Source organism: Blastomyces dermatitidis (assembly GCF_000003525.1).
Source record: "Blastomyces dermatitidis ER-3 genomic scaffold supercont1.1, whole genome shotgun sequence".
NCBI lineage: Eukaryota > Fungi > Ascomycota > Eurotiomycetes > Onygenales > Ajellomycetaceae > Blastomyces > Blastomyces dermatitidis.
The window spans coordinates 870,119-882,768 of record NW_025544774.1 but is presented as its reverse complement, the minus strand read 5'-3'; the positions used below and the strand labels follow the sequence as shown (position 1 = coordinate 882,768).

The following is a 12,650-nucleotide window of genomic DNA, read 5'->3' as shown; positions in this document are numbered from 1 at the left end:
AACTTTTGATTGGTTCAAAAAGACGGCGAGGAGGAGACAGATTTTTTTTTTTCTTTTTTCTTTTGAATGATATCCCGTTCTCTTCCAATATTCCCCCTGTGAATCGACACCACTTTTACATATACAAGCACAAAAGCAGAAGAAAATAGTTTTAAAGTGATTATTTTGCAAGTGGAAAAAAAAAAAAAAAAAAAAAAAAAAAAAAAAAAAAGATGCAAGTGAACGACATACCAAAGGGAAAAGTCCCTACACCGAATCAAATCCCTTTGTTTGCCAAATTTAACTTACTGCCCATATTGACTCGTAAGAAGAAGATTTCGAAACTAGAATAACGGCCGTCACGAATAACTTTAAACGGAAAACATTCATCTGATAGCGGAAGGCTATTCTAAATAGGTTTTAATTGCGGAACCCGGCGGAGGGCGAGGCGAGTTTGGCTGGCTTTTTTTTCCCTCTCTTCTCGAAATATTCCAGGAGAGTTTGAGTAGTTTGTCCTAATAAGGGCATACACAGGTGGATGGATATATATATACTCTCATCGCTAAAATGTGCCGTCTGATGTCTACTACGCTCTATGTGGGTTGAAGCGCGGCACGGGAGGATTGCGCGCTGTTTCTATACAATACACTTCCTGAACCGTTTGTTTTTGGAACTTGACTTCCTATCATCATCATCATCGTGTCGTGAACAAAGAAGAGAAGAAAGAAAGGAGGGTTTTCTTTCCTTGACAAACCTTGTTTCTGCGTAGTGTATATATATATATCTATATGCATACTCTTGGGTCTATCAGAAGCGCATATCATTCGCCATGCAGCCGAGCGCAAGTCTCAAGATCCGAGAAACAAACTTACGAAGGGACGCGCGAAACAAGAACGAAAGATTTGCAAATTTCTCTCCTCTGATTGCGACATCCCTAAGAACAAGTAATTCATCAGTGAGCACCTCGATCATGCCATATCATGCTATCTCATGATATCAAGCGCTATGGCGCCATGTCCCCACCGGATGAGAAGCTTTCAGGTTTCCAGACCAAACCGGACTGATTCCTTAAGTTTAGGTCCCGGACGGGAATACGGAGTACATCCATACGATATATAACTTACGGGCCCCGCAAGCGATCTGCTCCCCGCTTGGGCCGCTGTTCGCAACCAACCTAACCGAGCACGTTGTTGGTGAGTGTTGGTGAAGGGCGGCCTGAACCCCGGCCAACAAGCCCGATTGGCCAATTACATCCGGTTCCTGTTCCTGGTTTTGGCTTCGGATACCAGCGGGCCGATTATGTTAGATGGGAGAAGTTGTGTACATGTTTGTATGAGTGTTTGGCTGGTGAAGTTACATAGAATCAGCAGTGAAGGATATATTTCGCTGCACGCAGGGAGCGGAGAGATAAAAGACAAGACGTCGAAAACTGAGAGGGAAAGGCGAGGATCAAAAAAAAGAAAAAGAGACATATTTATGTCCTTCATCACTAATTGTCACGTCTTTGATAAGCTGTGGGGACCCCGGCAGGAGCCCTTGGCCAGCAAGATTAGGCAGAGAGAAGAAGAACAAAAAGTTAAGACGAGAAGTAAGAGGACCCGGCGGGCACTTAAAGGAAAAGCATATATAACTACTGCGGAGGACGGAGGACTGTCTTGGTTTTCTGGTCTGATATTTAACTACCACTGGACTGTATATCCAAACAACAACAACAAACAGCAGCAACCCCCTGAAGACGACAGTTCTACATCCAATCAACACATCCACATATACGGAGTAGTATATTATCTCACGACAACAAATACATCTTCAACAGGGCTAATCTAGCGGCCGCCGTCGAAGTCACTAATCGAGTGGAGTCTCACCGCCCTCATGCCCCCTCCACATCCACCACGCCGTCGTCCCGCTGCCTTGTATCAGCCATGTGCTAACCCCTCGCTCTGTCCTCTGCACCCCTCTCCTCATAAACACCCGCTTGTCTGCTCAGGATACAACAATGTCAAGAAGACTGTTATTTCTCTAAAAGGCCAGCGAATTGCCCGACAATTTGTCACCAGGACTACTACCACTACTTCTACTACTACTTCAGCCCCCTCGGCGCCAAGGGCTCTTCGGCTAAACGCCAGGCCAGCCGCGGCTAAGCAAGGAGTTGTGCTGGAAGACGAGCAAGATCCCTTCATGGCAACGGTTTTTCTTCAATTCTGGTATGTTCCGGTTATATATTCCTCTGGTCCAGCTGTTTATAAGCAAATATGCCCATACATTTCTCGTCCTTTCCTTCCTCTTATTTACTAAATCAGTCTTGTTAATTTGCTAACAATGACTCAAGTCCCACATGTGAGAGACAGATTATGATTCCAAGCGATTCAATTCTCTACTGTAGTGAAAGGTATTTACAGACAAGCATAAGCAAGCACCTACTGACCTGAAGTGCCTCGACAGAAAAGGCCGCCTTCGTCTCTCTCTCATTTCATCTATATCATTTCATCTCAGACTCTAACCTCATAGCCACAGCTGCCGTCGAAAAGATTCATCAAAACCTCTAGACCTCTCCCACCTCACAACTCGCAATATGGCTTCCTCGAAAAGATCTCCGCCAGCATCCCCGCCGTTCACGCCCAAAGCCATTGTTGCTCCAATAGCTCCCACGCAGGCAGCATCATGCTCAAATTCTCCACTCCAAATTCCCGTGAAAGACCTTGAAGACCCCCCTTCAGGACTGGACCTCCCCAAATGGCAGCCAAAGATAAACCACCAGGCCACCAATGCCCTGACATCCACAGAAGCATTCCGCTATCTGTCCTTATTTCAAACGACAAACCCTCCCAGCAGCGTCACAAGCAGCTGCAGTAACATCAACTGCAAAACTACAGACGACAACGCTACTCATCACAACATCAACAACTCTACGACTGCTATGAATACTACTACTAATAATAATGCCGACAATGGCACCACCCATCCGCGTCCCGTCCCGATAGCCTACCGCAGCTCTACCAGCATCTCGACAACGAGCGGCCAAAGCACCACCCAGGTGCCGTCCCTTGCGCATTCCCCATCAACATCTGCCGCGTCTTCAATGCTAGACAGCCCTACCGAACCAATGGCCGCATATATGCCTACCACCATCACCACTCATGCACTTCCACAGCCGACAACACACCATCAACGAGTGTCATTGCCTCCCCGTCATAATGCTGGCAGCGACACGAACTCCAAACCCAATTTCGACCTCGCCATGCCGTACATCGTTGCAGACCCAAATGACCACGCCTCGGGGCCTACAATAGGTGAAAATGAGAATAGATCGGTGACGGCGGCAGGTACTGTCGGTAATGGCGGTGATGGTTGTCTTCTTCGATAGGAGAATATTGGGCGGGGGAAGTTCGTGGAATAATCTGCCTCTTCTGCTTCACCTTCGTCTTCTTCTTCTGCATCTGCAGTAGGGGCGCATGGCTTTAATTGTGAGAATTGATATAATATCTCGGCAAAGGGAGCCGTGGCTTGGCTTGACACACACAACCCCTGTGTCTATTTTTATCAGTATGCATGACTAATGATAATGAACTATGTTGGTACACTGGTAAACCCCTTTATTTTCGCTAGGGCCCGCCTAATATTTTTAATGGCATACTAACCATCATTATGGGGTATATTATATATAGCATTCTTGTGTTTGAAGACATGTTCTCATCATCATGGAATTAATAATAATAATAATAATAATAATAATATCTTGTATAGCCACCGTCTGTCTCTATAACTGTCTGATAGTGAGCACACATCTCTGCTAAGCTCTCATAACCAGAGGTTAACATAATCAACCACCTAACACTCGTTTACACCTAACGCTCGCACAAATCTTACCTCAATCTCCATGTTCAAACACTCACAATATGGACCATGAATCAGCCATACAAGCAGTAATTGATGATTTGAATGTGCAATTGACTACTAATTACACTACAACTGTAAAAAAATATGGAATCAGCTCATATATTATCACAGCACTATAATAACCTTTAAATGTCAACAAAGAAAGCAATCTACTCACTGTTAAAATCATTCAAATTTGTAAGAAAAATGACTTCTTTTTCATATTAATTAATTAACAGATCACAGTTTCTCTTATATACTTTAAATTCTTCATAATTTTATTATTGAGATTCTAAAATTATTTGTGAAAGTTAACTAAGTGTTATAGTTCTATTAATATTATAAGAATGTAATCAGATTGATTTATCTGTGAAATATTAATTAAAAATATAAGAATACTGATAATTTAATATATTTTAAATGTTACTTTAATCTTGTATTTAATTTATTACTTTTATTATCTTTTTATCTTTATTATAATTATTTTCCTAATTTAATTTCATTTAATTTAACAGTTGTAGATAAAAATCATATAATATAATATTAAATCTAATAATATTTACAACTTTAATAAAAAAGAATTTCTATTAAAACTTATTCACACTTTTAAATATATTATATTAATTATTACTTTTAAATTTGAATATATAATAAATATTAATCAGAATAACAGTAGAGAATTTATAACTTTATTTACTGTAATTTATATAGATAGAACTGTTCTTTTATTTACTCTTATATATTAAGAGAAATTAAGAGATATATAAAATAACTGATTTGAAAATTTTCATAGTAAAAAGAATAGACTGACTACTGAAACTATAAATTTCACATTTAGTCTTATTTAATCTAATCTCATACATTTCTTAATGTAAATTTCACTGAGACTAATTATTAAAAAAACATGCAAAGTAACTATATATCAGATCTTAAAATGAAATCATGAATTAGAAAAATTAAGAAAGTAATTTCATTTAATTTAATTTAGTCTCATTCTTAATATAAAGTTACTATTTTTAGATATTTTAAGATTTTTTTTAGACTATTTTTAATTTTTTAAAAAGTAACACTTTTTGATACTACTTAAATAAGATTTAAAGTCATTTAAAGCAATAAAAAGAATTTAAATTAAGAAGTGAAAATCATGATCTCATTTGAAAAATGTAACAAGAGTAGACAGTAAGTCTTATTAAAATAGTATAAAACTACTGTCTAATCTTCTAGATAGTGTAGTGATTAACTACACTACTATAAAGTCTTAATTAACTGCCTTCTTCTCAGAGAATAAATGTTAAGAGAGAGAAGATTTGAACTCTGTGAGAGTTATCTTAATCACAACTTTCACTGTTAAGTTATAAAATATGTAAGAAATCCCGCTTCTTGCGGATTCTTTACCTCTATTCCTATCTCTCACATAATTAATAGGGCTAGCAGCCCTTGACTACACACAACTATATAGACTGAAGTTCATGAATACTATTTATAACTCAGCTTGAATGCTATTATACATTTAACTTCTATATTTTATCTTTCTATCATGAATACTTCTAGTAGTTAATAGTACATATTATATCAAGCTGTAAATACCTGAATAATCATCTGTGAGTACTTATTCTTACATTTCAAACTCAGTCAGTCAGCAATCATCTGTTATGACTAGACTGGCCACCGGGATCATGAATTTCATGTTTGATTCCATTTGATCTGATCTCATACATTTCTTGGCGTGAATCCCGCTGGGACTGGCTATTAAAAAAACAGGTAAAGTGACTATATATCAGATCTTAAAATGAAACCATGACTTGAAAAAAATGAGAAAGTGATCTCATTTGGTTCCATTTAGTTCTATTCTTGACATAAAGTTACTATTTTTAGACATTTTAAGGTTTTTTTTAGACTATTTTTAATTTTTTAAAAAGTAACACTTTTTGATAATACTCAAATGAGATTTAAAGTCATTTAAAGCAATAAAAATAATTTAAATTGAGAAGTGAAAATCATGATCTCATTTGGAAAATGTGATAAGAGTAGACAGTAAGTCTCACTGAGACAGTATGAGACTACTATCTAATGTTAAAACCGTGTAATGGGATCAGTTGAATTGGTAATGAAACTATCAAAAAATCTGGTCCTGATCTCAGACACGGTCACACGGTCAGTCTAGTTATGACTGAAAGAACTAGAAACTTATATACTTCAATCTCTATAAACTCTACTGCAGATACTTAGAAGCAGTCATCTAAATCATGAATAATCTCTGTGAAAGAAGTCTCAGAGAACTTATTAATTACTTATAGAATATTATTCTCTATATCTGTGATAGAAGAACTCTCTGAGCTAATAAATAAATTAATCTCAGTGAAGAACATTCTTGAGCATCTTCTATAAAATTAAGCTATTTTTCTATAAGAAATGCTTACTGTCTATAAACACTCTTAAACTGAGTCTCTAAACATAATCTTCAGAGATACTTATAAATTAAAAAGAAACTTTCTTAAGCTGTGATTACTTAAGATTACTTATCAAATCACAATCTATAAAAGCTTTTATAAGTTTATATTTGAAATTGACTTATAAGTCTGACTATATAATATAAAAGATGAAGAAGCTGTTATCTATATAATAACAGATCTCTATTACACTGAAGTCAAGAACTGACTGAATTATTTAGAGAATAATTATAAGAGATTCTACTGATCTGTTCTTAAGATCTATTTAGAGAATAAGTTAAGAAACTTTATAAGCTGAACAGAGAACATCTGAGTTATAATCATTAATATTAGAAAAAGAGATAAGAAATCTGATGAAGACTACTCACAGTACTTTATAAAATTATGATATAAATTGAGATCTGTGAAAACAGAGCTCTGAAATAAGATCTGAATGATGATATTTATAAAGAGACTGAATAAAGACATGCAGAACAAGCTCATTAAGTAAGACTCTAAGCTCTTAACTCTGAAGAAACTGATAACTCTTATTCACTGCTTGCAGATCACTGTGAGAGTCATAAACCTGTAAAGAGCAGATTATCAATCAGTCTCATGAGAATCAGAATAATAGAGAACAGATTTATCAGAAAAAGATAATAAGATATAGAGAGATTTATATCTGACTGCTGAGCAGAGAGAGAGAGCTTTATAAGCTCTTATAAACAGAGTATATAATAGAGAGATTAAGAAAAAGAGACTCTGCTTTATCTATTCTAAATCAGAACATCTTCACATAAACTATCTGAATAAATTAAAATAGAAATTTGAAGAGTTATAGACAGAGTTAGTAACAGCCTTCTTAAGAGTCTTAAAGCTGATATCTGAATCTGTTACTTCTCTGATAAAAATACTTACTTATAAGAAGAGACTATATCACAGTACTACTGCTCTGTAAGTATGAGAAGTATTAGTGAACTCAGAATTTCAGGTCACTGTGATGTTTTTAAAGCTTGCAGAGTGAATAAGCTGAAAGATAAAGATCAGAAATCTTCTCTTATAATAAGCAGAGTATAAGAACTCAGATCTGAGAACTGAGAGACTTATAAAAGTTATCTTTGAATTACAAGATCTCTCTGAAATCTGAAGAAGATTTATAGAAACTGTGATTATTATAGATATTATAGATGATATGTACTTAAGACTTGTATAACTTCAAAGACACAATTCATATATAGTTATTTATAAGTCAGGTTTATACTTCTGATCAGTGTTAACAGATTTACTTACAGAGATAGAATCAGTTAATACTGCAGAGTTAATTAGAGAAGATAAGCTCATCTATATAATAACTTTATAAGTGTCTGAGAATCTCACAGTCATGAAAACTGAGCTTCAGATATCAGAGAAATATCAAGATCTCACAGAGATATTCAGTTTAATAAAAACAGCTGAGCTTCTCTCTCACTGTGAGAAGAATCTGATAATAGATTTAATAGAAGAGCAGAAACTCTTCTAAGAATCAATCTATAAGCTCTCTTACTATGAGACAGAGATCTTATAGATCTATGTGAAGAAGAATCTGAAGAATGACTTTATTCAATCTTCACAGATCTTCACAGAAGTCTCTGTGATATTTATAAAGAAGAAGAATAAAGATCTCAGATTGTGTATAAATTACTGTAATCTGAACTTCAAGATAATAAAGAGCTGCTATTCTCTATCTCTGATTGAGAATGTGATCAACTGTCTCACAGAAGCTGTTATATTCACACAACTGAATGTAATTAATATATATACATGACTGTGAATACAGTCTGAAGATAAATAAAAGACTGTCTTTAGAACTGCACTGAGATTGTTTGAATATCTAGTGATGTCTTTTGATCTGACTAATATTTCTGTAATATTTCAGTCTTTTATCAATAAAACACTTTATACATATCTGAATATCTTTATAATAATATATCTGAATAATGTGATGATGTACTCTGTAAAGAAGAAAGAACACACTGAGCATGTATAAAGTATATTAAAAATCTTAGATGAGACAGAACTGTATATTAAGCTTATAAAGTGTAACTTCAGTATCTACTGAATTAATTTTCTAGAATATATAATCACTGCAGATGATATTCAGATGAAATCTTCATAGATTGAGACTATTCTATCATAATCAGAGTTAATTAATATTCATGAGATTTAGATCTTTCTGAGCTTTGTGAATTTCTATAGATAATTTATCTTTATATTTATAAGAATCTTCTTAACTCTTACAGATATACTGAAGAGTGAAAATAAGAAGAAATCATTCTATAAATAGAGAATAAAAAGATTATTAAGAAGAGAGAACTGTAAGAACTTTCTTATTTCAGAAGCTTACAGAGTCTTTACAAGATTGAAACAGATATTCACAGATATAGTGATACTATTTCACTTTGATCTCTTACTCTTAACTAGATTAAAGACAGATGTCTTCTTCTTTATAATTTCAGAAATAGTCTCATAACTACAGTTAAATGAGAACTGAATTTCAGTGATCTTTTTCTTACAGAAGATACAATCTGTGAAGATCAACTATAATATTTATAATCAGAAGCTTCTTATAATAGTGAAATTCTTCTGTCACTGATGTCACTACTTTAAGAGTCTCATAACAGTGATTACTGTTAGAACTGATTATAACAGCTTATAACAGTTTACTTTAATCAAGAAACTCTCACAGTGATAGATTCACTGAGCTCAGAGACTGAGTGAGTTCTGATTCAAGATAGAACATATTAAGAAAACTAAGAACTCAGTGAATGAATTCTCTCACAGATCAGATTATATTAAGAAGATCAGAGTGATAGATACAGAGAGACTAGAGAAGATGAAAAAGCTTTGTAAGATGCTCAGACTGAGTGTTACAAAGAAATTGACTGAAGAGTCTCTCAATTCCCTGTAAGAGAAGAGAGAAGAGAGAGAGAAGAAACCTGTATAACTACTCTCTATAATACTAAAAGTTAACACTCTGAGAATCTTTATAAGAATTCTTGAAGAGGGTATCTATAATCTGAAGAGTTTGTGAGCTTTGAGAAGTGCTATGAAAGACCTGATATAAGGAAAAACAGAGTATAAGTCTTTATAAAATCTTCTATTCAGATTGTCTGAACTGTAACTGAAGAATGAATATACTCAGTATATTCAGAAACTGCTCACAGTAGAGATTAATCCTGCAGAAATAAAGAATTGAAGAGACTTAAATAGTCTCTTATGAAGAGAGAGCTGAATTTATATACTTATAAATAAGTTTCTATATATAGAACTTATTAAAAGATATCATGACTTTTCTCTAGCAGATTATTTTACAGATACTAGAACTTATAAGTTGCTTATAAGAAAATACTTCTGACTGAAGATGCAAGAACTTGTGAAGAAGATAGTGAATTCTTATACTATTTATCAGAGTTCACAGATAGTATGATTCAAATCATATAAAGAACTTACTTCTCTACTTATTCTGTGAGAACCTTGAGAACAGTTAGAAATGAATGCTCTTATAAGCCTCTCTGAAAGTAAGAACATATATAATACCTGCTTTAACAGTGTGCTAATGATAGTGAATCACTTCATTAAAATAGCATACTTTATACTCACTCACAAGAACTTGAAGTCAAAGAATTTAACTTATATCTTTATTCACAATGTGATTCAGTTGCATGAGTTATCTGCAAATATTATCTCAGATAGAGAATTAATCTTCATAGAAAAGTTCTGATCTGATCTGATAATCATACTAAAAATCTTACAAGATCTAAGTACAGCTTTTTATTAACAGATAGATGATCAGACAGAACATCTGATAAGTATATTAAAACAGTATCTGCAGTGCTTTGTTAATTACAATCAGAATAACTAAGTGCATTGATTATCACTCACAGAGTTTATATACAACAACTTAAAACATGTCAGTATAGATAAAACTCTCTTTAAGATACTCACTGAGACTCATCTGTGAATAATCTTGATAAACCTGTGAGAGTACACTATAGAGTGTGATGATGCCTGTGAACAGACTGAGAGAATTCAGAAGATCTGAGAGAAAGTCTGTGAATTCTTAAGAAAGACTCAAGAGTATCAGAAGAGATACTATAACTTCAAGCATATTATAAAGAGTTTTAAGAAAGATAATAGAGTCTGACTGAGTCTAGAAAACATCATTACACAGAGATTTAGTAAGAAGCTGAATCTCTTATAAATAGAGTCTTATAAGATTATGAAGAAAGTTAACTCACAGTTCTATAAATTGAAACTGTTATCTGAGTTATAGATATACAATGTTTTTCATGTCTCTTTACTTTATAAATATAAGAAATTCTCAGAAGAGAACTCTGTAACTCATCACTCTATTTATAAAGCACTAGAGAGTGAAAGAGAATATCAGATTAAAGAAATTATTAACTTAGAGAAGCAAGATCATGAGCTCTGATTCAAGATTCAGTGATAAGAGTATTTTAACAAGCTGAATGAGTTCACTTAAAAATCATCTGAGCAGATAAGATATCTGCAGAAGCTGAGATATAACTTTCACACTGTAAATTCTGATAAGTCAGAATAATGCAGTCTTTGCTAAGAACCTGATTATAATAAAGATATTAACACTGTCATTTATAAATTCTAGTCTATAAGATAATGAGTTTCTACTGAGATGAACAGTCTGCAGTGTATATAAGAGAAGAAGAAATCATATTCTTATTAAAGTTAAAAAATAAGAAAATAAATAGAACTGTGAACACAATTTAAAGATCAATAAAGAAAAAATAAAGAAAATTTAAACTTATACTCTCATCATCTGTAATACTCAACTCTCTTATAACTATTAATTTCTCTTTTCAAAGAAGCAGAGAGTATTATATCTGTGATACAGACAATTGTTACATTTAGTATAAAGACTGTTAGAAATGCACAGACTTCAGAGAAGCTGAACATCAGAGTGCATGCAGTTGTAGCAGAGTCTTGAGAACTAGCTATCTGCACATGTGATCAGATATCTCTTATAAAGCTGTGTTCACTTCTTCAGTTGTACTGAAGTATTCAGCCTGAAAATAATTGAAATACAGAGAGAGAACTCATCTGTTCAGATCAACTCTTATTATGAATTCATGATATTTACATTGTCTTAATTACTCAGATTTTACAGGTATCTGAGAACTCATCTCTCATTGATAATGAGATTGCAGAAATGCACTGCAGTATGAGAATCATTGATAGAGAATCTAGACATATTTGTATATATCTGATCAGAGATTGTGTAGACAGAGAGAAGATAATTGTAGACTCATGAGACTGCAGAAGACACTAATAACACTGAGAGCTTTGTAAGAACTGTTAGCTAGAGTCTATAAGAAATTACTTATAAGAAGACTTACAGCAAAGAGAGAAACTGTGCTGCTTGAAGTCAGAGACTGATCTGAGAAAGAAATAAGATAAGCTGCTGATCTGAAGATTGAGTGCAGTGATGAAGCTGAGAGAGATGAAGACACAGTTATAAGTAATAATATCTCTGCTTTATCAGTCAGTAAAAAGTGATCAGAGAAGTTATAGAGACACTTATAAAAAGCTTAACAGCAGTCAGATATTATTTACAAAGATATTGAAATTGAAAAAATTTTTTATTCTTGAGAAGTTCTTGAATTAATATATAGATATTATCAGAAATACTCTCTCTCTATTATCTGAGTGAAAACACTTCATGAATGAATGAGAATACTCACAGTTTATAAGAATGAGAGCTGTTACAGAAAAAGAGAAAAGAAGATGAGATTTCATAGATAGATCTGAGATATTTATACTACTCTAGAGAGATTTACTTACACTGTGAGTAATCTCATAAAACAGTCAGATCACTCTAGTAAATAAAAGTGATTATGAATTACAGGCCTGAATCTTTCTATATAACTATAAAGAGTGATTACAGACTGTAGATATCTTGATTCTACAATTCTATAGAGTTAATGAAAGAATGGAAAATTTCTCACAATTCTACAGTATCAAAGAACAATGATTTATAAGAATGAGTGAAAGATTAACTTACAAATGTTTCTCTTTGATAAAGATAATCTCACAGAGAGTGATTCATCTGTAAGATGAATCTGTATGATAATCACACAAGAATCTCATGAAAATGATTAAGAGTTAATCAGAACTCTTCTGTATGAAAGATGTAAGATAAATCTGTATAATAGTCAGAGAAAAATCTGTAGATTACAAAGAATCTCATGAAATAAGAAACTAAGTGACAGACTCTTTTCTCTTCATGATAACAAGGGATTTTTCCTCACTGAGGTTTTTATAGATATGAAGGATTTTTAGTGAGTATTACTA

General features: G+C 33.6%; 2 protein-coding genes across 4 annotated transcripts in view; both read left to right on the top strand.

Annotated features, from left to right (window-relative positions):
• The window catches only part of BDCG_00085 (signal transducer), a gene marked incomplete at its 3' end in the record, with an annotated part of 4,339 nt that extends 4,179 nt beyond the window's left edge, over positions 1–160 (top strand). For all 3 annotated transcript variants that reach the window (XM_045415594.1, XM_045415593.1, XM_045415592.1), the window contains one exon: positions 129–160. In XM_045415594.1, coding sequence (XP_045279017.1) covers positions 129–160 — 32 coding nt within the window. The remainder of the gene's footprint in view (positions 1–128) is intronic.
• A 24-nt stretch (positions 161–184) lies between these two features.
• Positions 185–3,713, top strand: BDCG_00084 (uncharacterized protein). The gene is made up of 3 exons (XM_045415591.1): positions 185–2,183; positions 2,309–2,368; positions 2,494–3,713. The coding sequence occupies exons 1-3, from the start codon at positions 1,852–1,854 to the stop codon at positions 3,341–3,343; spliced, it is 1,242 nt and encodes a 413-aa protein (XP_045271509.1). The 5' UTR covers positions 185–1,851; the 3' UTR covers positions 3,344–3,713.
• The last annotated feature ends 8,937 nt before the right edge of the window (positions 3,714–12,650 follow it).

Coding starts and splice junctions, on each gene's coding strand:
- BDCG_00084 (XM_045415591.1), top strand. CDS start 1,852: ATGCCCCCTCCACATCCACCACGCCGTCGTCCCGCTGCCTTGTATCAG. Junction 2,184..2,308: donor ACGGTTTTTCTTCAATTCTG/GTATGTTCCGGT, acceptor CAATGACTCAAG/TCCCACATGTGAGAGACAGA. Junction 2,369..2,493: donor ATTCTCTACTGTAGTGAAAG/GTATTTACAGAC, acceptor TCATAGCCACAG/CTGCCGTCGAAAAGATTCAT.